The 17,836-nt window shown below is 42.6% G+C and overlaps 1 protein-coding gene across 1 annotated transcript in view; it reads right to left on the bottom strand.

Annotated features, from left to right (window-relative positions):
- TXNRD1 (thioredoxin reductase 1) overlaps window positions 1-9,957 on the bottom strand; it is a 36,234-nt gene extending 26,277 nt beyond the window's left edge. The window contains exon 1 of the mRNA XM_048302359.1: window positions 9,719-9,957. Within this exon, the coding sequence (XP_048158316.1) occupies window positions 9,719-9,797 (79 nt within the window). The 5' untranslated portion in view covers window positions 9,798-9,957. The remainder of the gene's footprint in view (window positions 1-9,718) is intronic.
- Window positions 9,958-17,836: the final 7,879 nt, after the last annotated feature.

Genomic DNA, 17,836 nt, shown 5'->3' with positions numbered 1-17,836 from the left:
AAGAGTACTTTGGTGATGGTGGTAAAGGGGTTTAAAGACCAGAACTGTTATGCAACAGTTAACAGTAGTATTCGTGATGGATACTACTTTTCCTATTCTAGTTGGGGAACATACACATGTAAAAAAAGAAAAGCAAGAACACAGGTTTTGAACACCCTTCTCAAAGGATAATTCCACAACCTTCACAAAGGATAATTTTTTGCTTCACTATATTATATTAAAGCTACAGTCCTGTGTGTACCTGAAGCAACAGAAGGAGTATTTTATTCCTGCAAGTTTGAACAATCTCAGGAATGTTCACCTAAAACTGTATCTTCAGTGAGATAAAAATCTAGCCATTAGACAACAGAGGCACTTATATAAATATCTTTAATTATTTTCAGGTAGATCTGTGCCAGAGGTACCAAGTTTTAGCAATAGCCCCAAAGCCCAAAGGCAACCATAGCCCCTGGCAGACATTTGAAAGAGTTTGTATGTTGGGTGCCTCTGCTGCTGGGGGCCTCTCCCTTGTTGGTTTGGGCAACCTGCCACATGCAGGATGACAAAGCAGAAAGTGCTCTGTGTGTCACCAGCTTGCTCTCCATAAAATTCCATCCATTAACGGCACTTGCAATAACCCACAGTCCTGGTGAATAATCCACACTTTCCAAAAATGAGTCAGCAGATATCTTTTTGCAGAGTGAGACTGCTAAAGAGAACCTGAACCATGGCTCTGCTCTGGATAACCCTCAGACATGTAGCGGTGAGGAAGACTCTGCCTGGTATGTATCAGTGTTACTTCAGCAAGTCTGTAGCAACTCACATCACTGCAGGAAAGCCCAGTGAGGCTCTTGCCCTGCACTACCACTGTCTTTTGGTTTTGTTAGCCCAATCTAGGAGGTGGTGGCTGTTGAGTGGCACCTTCCCTATGACCTGCCAAGTGCTCCTTGACACGGGGTGAATCAATCTAACCAACCAATACTAAAAAATAAAAAAAGGACAAGTATATTCTCTTCCAGCACACTGGTTTTTACCTTCTTGATGTCTGCATACTTGGCACCAGTTCTGGCAGACATTAGACCCATGCATGAGCTAAATCAACTCACTAACCTAGGAGAAAACTAACCCAGGAGAAGAAAGGTTGTGGACAGCTTCCCACCAGTCTAACAAGCTCAGCCAGCTCAGGGGATAATCCTGTGATCACTATAGCTGGTGCCAGGATGAAGGCATTACTAGACCAGTAGAGAGTAAGAGGAGGGAGCAATATATCTCTCTGGTAGTGGCAAAACTGCCAGTTTTGCTCAGAACTTGTTAAACCAGAAAAAAACCCCACCCTTTAAGCCTTGCTTCTTGAGCAGAGATAAAAAAACACAGTGAAGCAACTATGGTATTTTCAATCCATATCCTTCCTTATTGGAAGTCAGTTTCCTCACAAAGCAAAGTCCTCCCTGGCACTGAGGCCTCTGAACTTCTGACTGTTTGTTGTGTAACTCCTGGCTGGGGTGAAAAAAAGGCACAATTGGTTTCAGAAGGCTTTGATCAGGTGGGAACAGGACCAGCCCAACCCAACAGCCTGGACCAGCTTTGTAAGCAGAACTGCTCCAGGATAAGAATTACCTTACCTTGCAAAAGCAATCCAGGGATCCCACCAGCTGCAGAGGCAGGACACGGACACCCATGGAAAGCACTTGCCCTTTAACTACTCACTTCGAAGGTCTAGAAGTGGCACTTCAAGGCAAAAGTCTCCACTGACTCAGCTAGATTTTCCCTATCACACAGAGGAACATTACCAACAAGAACAAACTTCACATTTTCACAAACTATAATTAAAAAAAAAAAACTCTCTGCTCCAGGAGTTCAGAAGACGCCTCTAAATTTTTAATGTTTCCGAGCAAGCGCATAACTTGTTTTACAGCCCTATCTTCAGGCATTTGGGAAGTACAGGCTACTTCAGATGACAATGAGTATTTACCTTATGTCCAAGTGAACTTTTTAGGTGGAGAAATTTTCAGGTTTTCCTTCTTCTAGATTAGCTCATTTCTGCACTATCCTCATAGGTCACTACCTCCCCTATTGTGCAAACTCAAACATTTGACAGCAGCAGAGCCGTTACATCATTCAGATTACCAGGGGAAAACCCCAAGTCTTTAAAATACACACCTCCAGCCTGGACCATATCACAAATGCACACTGAAAGGCTGCCTTGCAACCAGCTGAACTGACAAAACTGAGAGGAAATGGAAGCCTGCAGCTTTGCTGGCATGGTGTCATTTGCTTTGCCTACTAAACTCTCTTTGCTCCAACTATGAGTTTTCTCATTTTCACTCTTTCAGTTTTCTCCCCAACCCACCAGAGAGGAGTGAGTGGAGCTGAGCTGCCAGCTAGGCTCTCAAATCCAAAACCCACCAAGCTTTAAGACTTGACAAGCAAAAGAGTAAAGTGCAACTTCCTAAGACATCAGAAGTTCTCCAAACTATGTTATTGCTTATATTTGTTGTGAAGCCCTTTAATTGTATTCTTGTTAAAGCCCTTTTCTATCTAAGACCTTAAAACTTCTTCCATTTAAATAAGGGATTGCTTGAATGTGATCAACATCAAGGCATAATGTGGAATAATTGAACTTTGCAATGAGTTAAAGCAAGGGCTCTACTTTATCAGATTTCTGTTAGTGGAGTCCTGACAGTGGCACATAGTCTTACTCCAAAACACCTATTTCCTTCATGAAAATATAAATTCTTTGTTTTTACCACAATTATTTGAGTACAAAAAGCATTTAAAGTAAATTCTGTAGAATGGGAAAATGTATAGATACAAACTTTCTTCTGGGAACTTTCCAACCTAAGTGTTGAGTTCTCTAAGACAGAGGAGAAAAGAACCCTCATCATTCAAATCAATCAAATGTGATTAATGTATGAAAAAGGCAGAAACTGGCAGAAAGCTCAGCAGCACAGCATTCTCGAAGGACAGTAAAAATCTACTGACAACTGTTAATCTAACCTCTGCATAGCAGGACAGGAATTACAAAACCAAGACAAAGCAAAGAAAAAATACTGACAGAGGAATGACAAACACCAGATCAAATAAAAGACAAACTTTCAAGCAGCATCTGTTAAGTTTCACACTCGGACAGCTGGAAACAGATCTGACTGTAGTCAGGAAACCATCATCTGTAACAGACATCCATCTGAGGGCCTGAAACAAAGCTCTCTATACACAGTGGAAAAGTTCCCACTCAAAAAAAGGCATTAAGTGACAAAATTCACCCTTTCAGCCTAATTTTCCAATGAACATCTGGGGACTGACTCAACAACTTCCTCTAATCAGCTTTCCACTCGAGACGTCAGCACTGTGTTTGGAGAGCTGCAATCCACCACCTTCACATCCAAGAAGAACCTGGGGCAAGAAACTCAACACTCAAACACCTCCATCTCTAACAATCAGCCACTCAAACTTATAACCTGTCTCATCCTGTTAGTCTGAAAAAAGGGGTTCTAAAACTGGTCTCAGCTTCTAGTTCCTAGCAAAAGAAGTAATTCCTACTTCCAGGCATTTGTTTTCCTTTTGCTTTTCTAAGTATTCATGCAGTTACCACAAAGTCCAACTGTTCATGAAAAGTATTTTACTTTACTGATTTCAGCAGGGACATCATTATACTCCTTGGTTTGTTATGAAAACTCCTACAAGACATGATTCTGCCATAAGAATTATGGAACTTTAAATCCCACTCCACCAAGACCTGGGCTTTCTCACAGACTTTCCTAGTAGCGCTCTCACCCACAGAAGTTCCTCAGCAGTATCAGACAGTGAGTACTTGCCCTTGAAAGTCTTCAGCCATTCCTCATTTCTTATGTAATTGTTTACAGTAAATCATACAGGAATTAGCCAGATTGCTCTAATTAGCAGTAATAGGGATGTTTTCTGTGAGCATAACATCACATGCTGACCTCAAGTATTTCTAGAACATCTACAATACAACTCTGTTGGCTTTAACAGAACAAACTGTACAAATTTAACAAAAGTAAATTTCAGATTCTCTCTTCCTCAGTAAAAGGCAGCCAATCTTAAATTAATTATGTATCTTTGACCACTTTCATCTTCCATTTTATTTCATTGCGAACTAAATTAAGTAGGTTATGGAAAACCTAATATAAAACTTGTCTGCCTCTGGAACTGTGGTAAAAGCTACAATATCTCATGTAACGATTTATATACAATCTTTATGGAAAATATAATTTTACAATATCAGTGATTTTACCATAGATTTTTGTCTACTTCCTTCAAAAAATCACTGTTGCTTTGGGCTTTACCCGTATTAGTTAATACTTTGTCTAACCTACATCAAAACAAAGGAAGCTGAGTTCTGCTATAACTACCTACCTGTAAGTCTATCATGCTCACAGTGCCATCCATGCCAGCTCACCCTTTATTTCAGATGACCTGAAAGACCCGAGCTTCCTGACTTTTTTTCTTGAAATTCCTGTGGCCAACACAAACCTGTGGTTCCCATAAACTGTGATTAATACTCCCATGCTACCTTTTTTTTATTCCTGGTCAGTAAATAAACAACTCTCTGACACAAGGAAGAAGCATCACCAGCCTCACTTGAATAAGTGTGGCACCTGAGGCCAGAGAGGTAAAACAGTACTCAGCAGGGATGAAACAGGATCTCCTGGTGCTGGTGCCATTCATTAGTCCCTACTGCCATTGGCCATGCCTTTATTGTTTCTACCACAACTGAAGCCATTTATTCATTCCCACATATTTCTTTGTAATCAGGCTTGCATTTGAGTCATAGAGAACATAAAAAATGGTGGAAAACAACTCACACACAATCAGTTTTTTTGTCAAACAACCCAATATTAAAATTGAATATGGATAAAGGAAAACAAGTTCTTTGCAGGTAATCTCTCAGTATGGGCATGAAATTTAAAGCAGGTACAACACCACGGAAAGTACTTGGGTACTTGGCTCAGAAACCTGTGATTATTTTTTCCCCCCAAAGTGGAGCTTTTTTAAGAAGTGAGGAAAAAACCCAGATATTTTAATCCAGAGTAATCAAAGTTTCTTGTCTTTGAAAAACAAAGGACTTAAGTGGAACGATTCACTGCTGCTTGTAGCAGCCCAGCAAACAATGACACAGCATTTCTGCGAGGACAGGGAAGCAGCACAGCCTAACAGGTCGCTCACTGCCCTCTGAGCTCTCCTGCCACCAAAGTGACCCGACAAACCAACCCGATGCACAGGGCCCTGACAAAGGTCTGGCTGAGGATGGTTGTGAAGGGTGGGTGGAAAACAACAAATACCTTACACCTGTGAGCCAGAATTTCCATGAAGTGCTTGCTTTGTGTCAGGCTGTGCAAACAACAGAGGAGATAAGGAAGTTAAAGAGTTTCCTTCCCACCATACTGGGGATGCAATGCAGGACACAGGAGAGGTGACCGTGTCAAACAGCATTTTCTTCCCTGAGCACCTCACTCAACACGCAAAACAGGCAACTTTGCTAGAACAGAAGATAAAATGAGATGGTATCTCCGTTCACTTGGTAAAACCAGTTCATTAGCAGATTCTTAAGAAAAGCTAGGACTACACTAGGCTAAGCCACTGCTATTTTCTATGGAAATAAAAGTATTTCCATGCTCTACTTACTTCCTCTCTTTGCATTTGTATCTCTTTTATGCAAATGACAGTGCTGGGTCAGATAGGGTTGTAACAGCCAAAAATTATGGGGGGGTCACACAATTCTGTAGAGTTTACCATAAATGAATCCCATTACATACTCAATACTACAAGGCACAAAGAGTACATACAGGAAAGGCAATATGCTAAGGAAAGCAACAGCTGTGAACTTTTTGGAAGAAAACCAGTAGGTAAAACCAAACCGAAGATAAGGAAAAAGAGAGGGAATCAGTTATAACCAGGCAAGTTAGGGGATGGCTCTGCAAGGAAGACCTACAACGAGACACCACGTTCAAAAAAGGAAGTTACTTAAAAGTGTAAATGAGGAAAAAAATGAACAAGCAATGGAAAAAAAAATACAGGAAATATATGAGTTGAGTTATAAACTGGAAGGCAGCTGCATGACAACAGGCAGGTATCAAAAAACATATCAAAAGCAGGGGAGGTGTTGTAGATAAAGCATTCTCAGGAGATAGCAGTGGTAAAGAAAAAGGAGAATAAGTTACAAATTCAGTATACTAAGTAAGCCACAGCACACAATTTTATCTGGTATTTGGTTTGTTTTCTACAAGCACAATCAAAACAGAAACAAGACACCCTACCAAAGGATGCCTGAAATGGGCTTAATGGAGGAACAACCATCAAACAGGAACAAGCAGTGGAGTTTCATCTCCACAGTTTTGAAAATAGAGAAACCATAAAGATGGACTGCAAAAAGGAGATAAATACCACACACTGTTGAGGGCCAAGCACCACTTCTGTTAACAGCAGAAATCAAAAGGATGGCATAATTATTAACAAGGGTAGAGGAAGTACATGGGCATCCATTAAGCCACATCCAGGATTTGAGTCCACTCTACTTTTCTGCACAAATAGTGCTATGACACATTTGTTATCGTCACCTGAGCAACTGACATGTAAATTATATGGTCAACACATTTCCAGGAAATACTGCAAAAGTAAAAATATTTGGGGCCTTATTACTCAGACACTGACCACATGTAAATGTCAACACAATTTAATCACCATTGGTGTTTGTAATCCAGCACAGAACTAGGACCACCCAAGTGGATCCCCTGTTACTCCATCTCACGGTTATGCTGCATTCAGAGGCTCTCATATTAGCACTAAAAATGAGGAACAATTATATTAAAACTATTTTGTTAACTCACTTTGTAGAATCCAACCTAAATTTCATTCCCAGTCTACTTTCCAGGCCCACCAGTGAGCGTGTCCTGAGTGCCCAGTCCTGACAGAAGCTGAGCAGCTTCAACTTAAAACAAAGTCAAAACAAACTAAAACACAGCCAGCCATAATATTCAACTCTGACAGTCTGGGATGAAAAAAAGCAGCATTTGATGTAATAACCAGGTAGAGTCCCACAGAAACAAATAACATGCTTTATAAAGCAAAAGCTACAACCCAGGCTATCTTAATTCTGAGATGTGTAAATTTAGTCTCTTATGGTACAGCTTTAATTTTGTCCTTAATCCGTTCTGCAGTAAAATGCCTGTTTATAATACAGAAAACTAGGTGTGGAGATAATTTAACAAAAAAAATCAGGAAAAGAACTCTCTTCTGAGTTACTTCCAATTTTCATACCTTTACATCCACAAAATGTCATAAATACTGCACGTGCAAAATCCAATTGTTGAAGTAAACTGAATGCTATTTGAAGACTGATAACAACCTTTTTGAAAGTACTAACTAAGGACAAGGGAATGTATTTAAGAGCTTTGTTATTCAAACTATATATAAGCACCTCATCTTAATAATTTTACCTATTCCTGTGCTAGGTACCTTTTTTTTTTTGCCAGTTTTGTTCATTCCCAGCTTGCTACTGCTTTTTTTTTTAAACATTTTTAGATCTTACAGTGAATTAATAACTGAATTTATTATTGCCATTGATAAAAATATGGAAGGGTGGGAAAAAATCCAGAGAACAAATAAGAAATTCTTTCAGCTATCAACAGCCCAATTTCTTTTTCCTACTACAAACATAAGTTTAAATATACTTTGTCCAAGGGACGTATATAGATATTAAAACAACTCTACTGCTTGGTATGACCTACTGTAGAAAAGGGTTAATTTTAGATTATTCATGTTTTAGAGTCAGTTAAACAATGAGTAATTAGCTTATTTGGATTATGTTTCCATTTTAATGTAAATTATGTATCTCTACTCAATTTTCTGTAATTTTTTTTTGCTTCAACCTCCTATTTAAGTTCTTCAACAGCACTCACAACTCCCCTCATCTCTCGTCCTTGATGGACACTAAAAACTTTGATGTGTTTCTTTGGGAAATGGACATTGGGTTTTAGATAATCATTTACTCATATGCAACTATCCCAGAAGCAAAGCTGCCTTGATGCTGAAATATAAACTTTGTCCCACAGTTTAAACCAGCCTTCCTGAAGAATGACTTTAAGATGCTGCCAGAGTCGTAGAATAGGCAACAGGGAGCAGTAACATCTTAAATTGAAAAAGCAAAGATACAGCAGAGCATACAAACCAAAGCCCAAACAACATGTTCTTTTAAGTCATTTAGCCTAAATGAGTCAGCTTCACAAGGCTGAAAAAGCTCATTAAGATGCAGGTTTCATTTCTGAGTTTATGCCAGCAGATATATTGTTGGTCAGAGAAACCAGGTTTGGGTATAACTCCAGAGCAGCTCACTCTGCCCCAGACTCTGTGCTACCACACCTGCACAGCCTTCAGTATCTGATTTAAAACTAAATTATAGTTTAGTAAGTAGTAAGTATAGTTTAGTTGGTAGTGGCATCATTAGGTAAGGGAACTGCTGTCAGGTCACAGCACTGTCCTGAAACTACAAGGACAGCTGGACTCTCTAGACAGTGGTATGAGAGTTTTCTTTTTTTTATTATTTTCTTCCCCATTCCTTCCGCTTAGGATCAAGGAACATCCAGTGCTTCCAATGCTCAGACTGGAGGAGTTTATGTTAGTATAATTGAAAGATACTAAGCAATATGGAGCCATAACAATAAGCCTATTTCAAGAATTTTAACTGTTATAAACCTCATCTTTGTATTTGCCAGCTCCTGCTGTGCCTTATGCAAATTCTTACTGCACAGGCATCTTTATTTTTTGTTTGCCAAAGTTCTGACAATTTCCAGCCTGCATAATAAGACTTAAGATATCATATAACACCTTAAAGCTCCCAAGGTGGTTTTCTGTCAAGGTTCTCAAATTATTGCATGTATAAGAACATCTTTTAAAACAGTCTCCTTTCCCAAGGATTTGGTAGAGCTGAAGACACTCCTACAGTAGTACATGCTCAATGAAGTACTACATCCTAAGAGTGCCTTTTCGTTTAGGCAGAACTGCTGCTCAGCACCAGATGTAAGCATAGCCTCATTTTCAGGCGTTCATTACTTCGAGCCCATTATTTATCTCCTTTCATTAGGTTTCCTAGACCTGGTGAGAGCACGGTTAATGCTGTGCCCAAGGAGGATCTCAGGCTATGACGAGCTACAGAGCAGTCAGCTGAAACACAAATATCCCCACTCTGTCGTGGGAAGATGCCTCAATCGTGGTAGGCAGAAATCATCTCCATGGACCAGAGGGCCACTCAACTCCCACCCAACCCCAAATCGTGTTCCTAACTCCAAATCTTGTTCCCTCCTCAGCACAGACATCCTTCAGGCCACGCTGTGGCACGTCCCAGGGCCGGGGTCCCACACCCAGCATCGCCCTGCGCTGCCGTGAGCGGGACGATGCGCACAGCCTGTCCAACAAAGTCACTGAGGGGACAGCCGGGCGGCAGAGGCCGTGCTTGGGAACAGGGAACCCAAAGCAAAGCGGGGACCCACGGGCACCCACCCTGCTGAAGGCACAGCAAAGCTGTTCTGCAGCGCGGTACCCCCGCGGGCCGCCCGGCCGCCAGCACGGGAGGGGGTCCCAACTCCGCCTTCCCGGGCTTTTCACCGGGAAACCGGAGCCGGTCCCTTCGGCCGCCCGCCCGCCCGCCCCGCCCTGCTCGGAGCCCACCCGGTGCGGAGCGCTGCCAGGCAGGTGCTGTCCGCCGGCAGCCGCTGCTGCCTACCTGCTGGGCACCGCCGCTCCAGGGGCGCGCTGCCGGGCGCCTGCCGCACCGCCTGGCTCTTCCGCAGGGTGCTGCCCATGGCGCGGGCCGGACGGGACGGGCTGGGACGGGACGGGACGGGACGGGACGGGGTGGAATGCGACGGATGGGTAGGACAGGACGGGACGGGACGGGGTGGAATGCGACGGATGGGTAGGACAGGACGGGACGGGACGGGCGGGGATGACCGCGCAGCCCCGCGGCCGCGCAGCCGCCCCCTCCCCCCCGCGGCGGCGCCCCCTGGCGGCGGCGGCCCTTCCCTCCGGCCCCGGCGCCCAGGCGCGGCCCGGTCGCGATGGCGACGGACGCGGGCGGACACAGCCCGGGGCTGGCGCGGCCTCTGGCGGCGGCCGGCCGGGCCTGGCCCCTGCGCCCCTGAGCGAGCCCTTCCTCCTGCGGGCTGTGGGGCGCTGGCGAGATAAGGGCGTTCAGGAGGTGTTCTGCGAGTGGTTTTCCCCTCATAATTAATGGTTCATGCTGAGGAATACACATAAAAGACACTGTGATCGGGGGGTTACCTCGTGAGGCTGATCACGCTGCTCCCGGCTGGGCTTGGGGCATTATTTGCCACCTTTGCCTTACAGTGCTGCCGAGGCTGTGGCCCCATCGTGGTGGCTTTCACACGTGTATGTGCCAAGAGGAGCATCTGCCAAGGACTGCTGGAATCAGCTGAGAAGCCGGGGCAAGATGAAAGCCGTAACCCTATAAACTCCCACCGAACCTGCACACAAATGTCTGCTGTTATCGGTCAGTTTGAGCTTTCTTCACTCTCTTAGTGGTTTGACCCTGGCTGGATGCCAGGCACCCACCAAAGCCCTTCTATGACTCCCTTCCACAAGTGGACAGAGGAGAGAAAATGTAAGAGGGTTCATGGGTTGAGATAAGGTCTGGGAGAGATCACTCACCAAATATCGTCACAGGCAAAACAAACTCGAATTGGGGATATTAATTGAATGTATTACTAACAAAGAGCAGGATAATGAGCAGTCAAATGAATCTTAAAAGCACCTTCCCCCCAGCCCTCCCTCCTTCCCAGCTCTACCTCCTCTCCCTCAGCAGCACAAGGAAATGGGAATGGGAGTTACAGTCAGTTCATCCCAGTTTGTTTCTGCTGCTGCTCAGGGAGAAGAGTCTTTCCCCTGCTCCAGCGTGGGGTCCCTCCCACGAGAGACAATTCTCTATGAGCTTTTGCAATGTGAGTTCATCCCATGGGCAACAGTTCTCCATGAACTGCTGCAGTGCGGGTCACTCTTCCACAGGGTGCAGTCCTTCAGGCACAGCCTGCTCCAGCCTGGGTCCCTCACAGGGTCACAAGTCCTACCAGAAAACCTGCTCCAGTGTGGGCTCCTCTCTCCACAGGTTTGCAGGTCCCTGCCTGGAGCCTGCTCCAGCAGGGGTTTTCCAAGGGTTCACAGCCCTGTCTGGGGCATCTGCTCTGGTGTGGGTCTCCTCCATGGGCTGCAGGTGGATCTCTGCATCCCCATGGACTTCCGTGGGTTGCAGGGGGACAGCCTGTTTCACCATGGGCTGCGCCACAGCCTGCAGAGGAATCTCAGCTCCAGCCCCAGAAGCACCTCCTTCTTCTCCACTGACCTTGGTGTCTGCAGAGTTATTCCTCTCACATGTTCTTACCCTTTTCTCTGGCTGCAATTACATCTGTGCAATAACTTGTCTTCCCTTCTTAAAGGGAAAGCTTCTGGCATCTTCTCACAGAGGCCATCCTTGAAAAACCTCTCCTCTACCAAAACTGGGTCACACAAACCCAACACAATACCTCACGTGGAAAGAAACACGTTACACCAAATAAGGCAATTTATCTGACCATTATTCTTGCTGACAGCAAACACTGACATTTGTTTTAAAGATTCTAAAAAGATGCAAACCGAACCATTGATGTTTTTGTTGGATGGGTCTTCTTTTCAGTTGCACTGATTGACTGCTGGGCTCTGTGGCTGAGCGAGTGTGAAGGACGCTGTGACATCAACACATGGCAATGAAATGAATATTGTAGACTGAGGAATTCTTAGTGACTATTGGGTTATTCTGTTGCCCTGCATAAGTCCTAAGTGTCCCCCAGTGTACAGTGTGTCACATCTACTTCAGTACTCCTTAACTCTTATTTTAGTCAGACTGCTTCTGATCTTGGCCTCTTAAAAGACAATTCCTTTATTTTTTTTCCACAGGCTTCATGCCCTCTCCCAAATCACAGGTTGCAATCAACTCCAAGATCCTATTAAACTCTTTCTTTTTGGCTGATTTACTTTTATTATCTTGTCAGATCATCCTCCCTCCAGTTTTACCTACTTCATTATGTGCTTCCCCACAAAAGTCTTTTGTTTCCTCTCATGTTATTCCACAAGTTAAATATTTTTTCTGGGCAGATCCAAAAAGTATCTGCCCTCTTTCTATTAAAATTTTGTCTAGAAATAACTCTTAATGAGGCTTAAGAAAAGCTGAGTACATTAGTTTATATTTTAATTCGTTCTTAGTTGACTGAACTGCACACATATATGAGGTCCAGTGCTGAATCCCTGTAATATAAGATGAATATGAATGACAAGAAGAATGGAAAGCAGAAGGAAAAAGAAGGGAAAAAAATGCAGTATATTCCAGTTATTAATAATGTGATCTGATGCCTTTTCCATATGTGGCATACATTTTTGTCACTTTTTGCCTTTCTCTCACGATGTAGAATCTTTGGGAGAAAGACTGTATCTTCCTCTCTGTTTAGAAAACACTTGATATTTCAATTTCTACTGCTGTCATCCTCATAAACAATCTTTATGCTGCCCTTTTCCAGTAGGAAGGACATGCATAGGAGAGCAGAATCTTACAGTTGAAAGACACCCTGGATCCTGTAGTATCTCCCTGACACAGACACCAACTCAAACCCCTCTTGAGAGTCAGAGGTAAGTCTGTGTACTGAAATTATTGGGAGACAGAAATCCTATTTCAGTTTGGTACCAAAGCAGGGATTGAAATCTGCTTTGGGTAGTACCAAGCAACAGGACAAGAAGCAACAGACAGAAACTGATGCACACAAAGTTCTGCCTGAACATGAGGAAGAACTCCTTTACCATGTGAGTGACTGAGCACTGGATCAGGTTGCCCAGAGAGGTTGCCCAGAGGAGTCTCCCTCACTGGAGATATTCCAGGACCATTTGGACACACTCCTGTGCTATGTGCTCCAGGATGAAGGTATTCCAGAACTGTCTGGACAGAATCCTGTGCCATGTGCTCCAGGATGACTGCATAAGCTTCCAGTGCTGGTGTTAAGAGGTAAGCTGTGATAAATTAAATTAATGTGTAAAAAGTCTATAAAATATTTGAACACTAATAAAAACAGTAATTACCTTAAGACATTAGCTGATAATGTTCTTTATAAAGACAAAATGTAAGGTGTTCTACTCTGTCTTGAAATCTCATAAAGAAATATGCTGGGTTTGGTTGAGGTAAAGTTAATTTTCTTCACAGTGGCTAGTATGGGGCTATGTTTTGCTATTTGCTAATTGCAGCAAATATATTTGGTGCATGATTGCTGCTGAAGAACCCTGTGACAGAGCTACGATTATCTAAATGGTGCATCAATGGGACCAGTCCTTCAGTTGCTTCTGATATAATTGATTTCCAGCTCCCTGTTGACTATTATAACAGTCATTATTAAAATAGTATTAGAATTTCTGTTCCCACAAAAATTTCTAAATATTCCCTTTATATATTGACGGGGAGGAAGGGTGTTTCAATAAATGAAGAGCCCACAGTGCCACCTTCTTATAAAGTATGGAATTCTTGGTGTTGAATGCAAAATCAGCTAAATACTAGCATTATTAAAGCTGACACAGTCCTTGCATTTTCAGAATATTAATTTAATTGAAATACCACAGGTCATTTTTGCAAGCTTAGATCTTACCTTGAGATCTCACCTCAAAGTCTGGCCTCTTGTATAAGCTCTGGATTTAAGCTCCTTCTGTAGCCAACAGAGAAAGGCATGTCCAGGTGTTACCTCATCCTTCTGAAGAAAGGCACTTCTAAGGAGTGACCCTATCTCTAGTCCTTAGTCTGGACAAGTTCAAGAGAAAAGAATTTCAGCTTTCATGTTTAAGTTGACAGAAGACATCTATGTCTCTGCCTACACTGCAAATGTGATGGTGTCAGTCAGAATGCTAGTGACAGTTCAGGGGCACAGCTGAGATGCTCCCTGTGTGACAGATTCTAAGAGAACAGTTTTATTTTCATTGTGCTGCTGACAGAATGGTAATGTACACAGGCCTTTGAAGCAGTGAAGTTTAGGGTCCCTAAACTACATATCTACATATGTAGTTTATAAGTCCATATCTACAGGATGGAAACTACAAATACTGACAAATGCCACAGCCTCTGGAAACCTCAGGAAAGTCCTGAATTCCTCCATCCCTCCTGGTTTTGGCTGAGATTGAGTTAATAACTGAGCTGGCACAGTGCTTTGTTTTGGATTTAGTGTGAGAATAATGTTGATAATATATTGATGTTTTAGTTGTTACTAAGTTGTGTTTACTCTAAATCAAGGACTTTTCATCTTCCCAAGCTCTGCCAGTAAGCAGGGGCACGAGAAGCTGGGGGAGGCACATAGCCAGGACAGCTGACCCGAGCTTGCCAAAGCGATAATCCATACCATAGAATGTTATGTTTAGTAAATAAACTAAGGGGAGTTTGTCCAGGAGCTGCCGATGATTGCTTGGGGTCAGGCTGGGCATTGGTTGGTGGGTGGTGTGCAACTGTGTTGTGCATCACTTGTTTCTCTGGAGTTTTATTCCTCTCTCTCCTTTTCTTTACTACTAGTAGTAACAGTATCATACCATTTTATTTTAATCATTAAATTGTTCTTATCTCAATGCATGAGGTTTACTTTTTTGTTCATATTCTCCTGCTGGCTGAGGTGAGGGGGACTGAGGGAACAACTGTGTGGAACTTGCTGGCTGGGGTTAAACCATGGCACGTGCCAGGCAAACCCAAGTGATCAAACCTGTTACAGTTGTGCAATTCAACCACATGGACACAATGGGAAAACATGGGCTTTATGAAAGTAAAGTTTCATGATACAGAGAAAAACTTAGTTCTGTAGCCCACCAGAGCTCCTGTTCTGTAACTCCACTGTGTCAGTACTGACAGCCTCAGGGCTTTCGTAACTAACTCTGTCATCAGAACCAGACTGGGCAAAAGTCCACATTTCCTCACTTCCCATCTTCATCTGACCTGCCTTCTTTGCTCCCTCTGCAGTACCCAAAACAGAGCTGTAATGGAACCCAGCTTTCCCACCCCTGGGAGATGTAGGGTTTCACTGCATAGCCATTAAGCAGCAGCTTGTCCTCTTGCACAGTAAAACTAAATAAGACATCTTTCACCACACTTGTACTACTGAGAAATTTCAATCCTACATGTAGCTGGTAATAGGGAGAAAATCTAAAACATAACCACAGAATGCAGCTGAATGCTGATGATATCAAGCAAATCCATGTGAATGACCCTTGCAAATGTGTAATAAATTTAGTTACGAAAAATTAAATTAAAATTTTACCAGAGCTACTTAGCTTTTCCATTTTATACTTTATATTACTTGTCATAAGGTTTGAAAAAGCTAAATGACTTCAACCTTTGCTATTTAAAATGTGCATTGATTTTTTTTCTCTCCTGTGTTTTGAAAAGAGCCAAAACCAATGCTAATGGTTTTATCCAGGAGGTTGTAATGGCACAGTTGCAAAGTGGGCTCTTCTCAGATTGCATCCCAAAACTGTGTCATTCCTTTTTTGCAAACAAAGCAGCGGAGATATTGTTATAGTTTCTCCTCCACCTGTTGCTGTATTACTCATGGACAATTTAGAAGCTTCTTCCAAGATCTCTCCTAGTCCTTCAAGTGGTTCTGTCGTGCATGTGTACTTTGAAGTTCTTATTGCTCATGTGGAATGTCTATACTTGATGTTTTAGACATGCTTTAACATATAAATTACCTGATTACAAGTCAGTTCTGTTCCAGTTACATTTCAAAGGGATTGCTGCCAGCCACATTTAACCCCACTGGGCTGAGATTAACTGGCAAAGCTAAACTTCAAGCTGTATCTTTGCATCTATTTGCTTGACTACCCATTCAACTGGTGAAAACAGTTTTCTTTTCTCTAAAGGAACAAGATTTAGGCATTAGGTACAGCCTAGCTGTCTTAGCTTCCCCAACAAATTTTGAAACGTTGGTCAATTTTAATCAAATTTACTTACCTCTCCTGCTTTCCCAGTATCTAAGCCATTCACAGGTCAGCTCAAGATAGGAAAATAATATTGCTACTGATTCAGCAGATGGGGAATTGAGGCACAATATGATTAAAATTCAGACTTTCATAGGGATTTATGCACCTCTCCATTGAAACCTGATGGCTTGGATTTACAGCAATTTGCCCAAGGTCATACAAGAAGCATGCAGCAGGCCTGGGAATTGTATCCAAGCTTGCACCTTGCTCTTTGGACCATACTTCCTAAATGGGATGTAGTAATTTCAGAATTGCACCTGCCCAGCCCCCTCTTTGGCTGGATACCAGTCTGCTGTGAGTAAACACATCCTTTGGTCCTCATGGCATGAGCATCAAAGCTGGCTACTCTTCTAGCTCTGCCTCTCAGGGGCGCTGTCACAGTGCAGACCCCGTATATGTCTCTCCTTCAGGGCTGTGGGATCTCACAGCACAAGGGCCACCTGAGCACCCAGTTCCTTCGGTATGTAGCAGAAATGTTAGCATTAAGGGGGAATACTATCTAAAAGGAAGGCACACTTAGTTAGCTAAAGAATTTTTCAACACAGCAGCAAGCTACTGATCCTTAGGAAAAGAAAATGTCTTGAACTTCATTGGATTCCATCTGGTCTCATCCCACTCTGACTTGGTCAATTACCTGTAGATAATTTCTTCTGGGTTTCCACATTCCATCTTTTTCAGATAGCATTGCTTAGCTCTGTAGCAGCTTCAAGTATCTTTTATTTAGGATTGTCTAATACAAATAAGAACACTCTGATCTACAAAAACAAACAGAGAAGATAATGAACATTAGAAAGATCACTATTAACAATGAATATCAATTCCTGAAGCACCATGGAGCTCACAGTTTGATGAGAGACCTATTTCCAGTCTGCTACACTAAGAATCTCACAGTTTTGAGAACTTTGGAGAATGTTAGATGAACAACTCACCCACCCTACATCCAGTGCTCTTTCTACAAAAATTGGAATTTCTTATTTCAAACATATAATTTTCCAAATGACAGAGTCCACAGCACAAGTAAGGCACATTCTGGAACAAACTGATATATCTGTCCTGATTTAAAGAAGCATACTTGCTTACCTTAGCTAACACCTACTAAATAGAACAGAAGATATCTGAAGATTTTGATTTCCTCACTGCAAATTTCAGGCACAAAATGACAATCTCAGGAAATAGATCACGGCCTCACAAAATACAGAGTTTGAGAATATACTTAGCATAGGAACAAAATAACAAACCAAGCGAAGACTGAGTGACAAGCGTGTGACAGAAATTGTCACTAACGGAGGAACACAAAATAAAATGTATGTAAATGGGAATGCTGGCTTGGATTCCCTGGCTCCAGCTGGCTGACAAGTTTAACCAATGAGTGCTGTTCTGTCACCAGCAACAGTGAACGCTTGTTCCCACTACGCTGTCCTAAAGAAAAGTGCTGAGTAGAAGTGGATAAGGAGTTTTTCCATCAACACAACATTGATAAATACCAATAAAAACACCACAGGAGAAACAATATTTTCATTTCAAGTTTGAAAAAAATGCAGTAGAAAGATTTGAGAGCTGTGTTTTCAAGGAGATTCAAAATACTGACTAGTGGCTCAAAAAAGGGCACTGTCTGCTTTGTGCCCTGAAAAACCTGCACACTGGTCAGCGTTCATCTTTCTACTCACTTGTGAAATTCAGGGCTGACATGACAAAATTCACCCAAAGATCTTAAGAGTGCACGGCAAGATTAATAATGTATTGTCATGGTATTGCACTTAGTGAACACAAGCTATAAAATAGATAAAGGGGAAAATGCATCCCC

This window comes from Corvus hawaiiensis, chromosome 4 (genome assembly GCF_020740725.1).
Source record: "Corvus hawaiiensis isolate bCorHaw1 chromosome 4, bCorHaw1.pri.cur, whole genome shotgun sequence".
NCBI lineage: Eukaryota > Metazoa > Chordata > Aves > Passeriformes > Corvidae > Corvus > Corvus hawaiiensis.
Note: the sequence above shows the minus strand (reverse complement) of the source record. Positions and strands in the feature narration are given on the sequence as shown.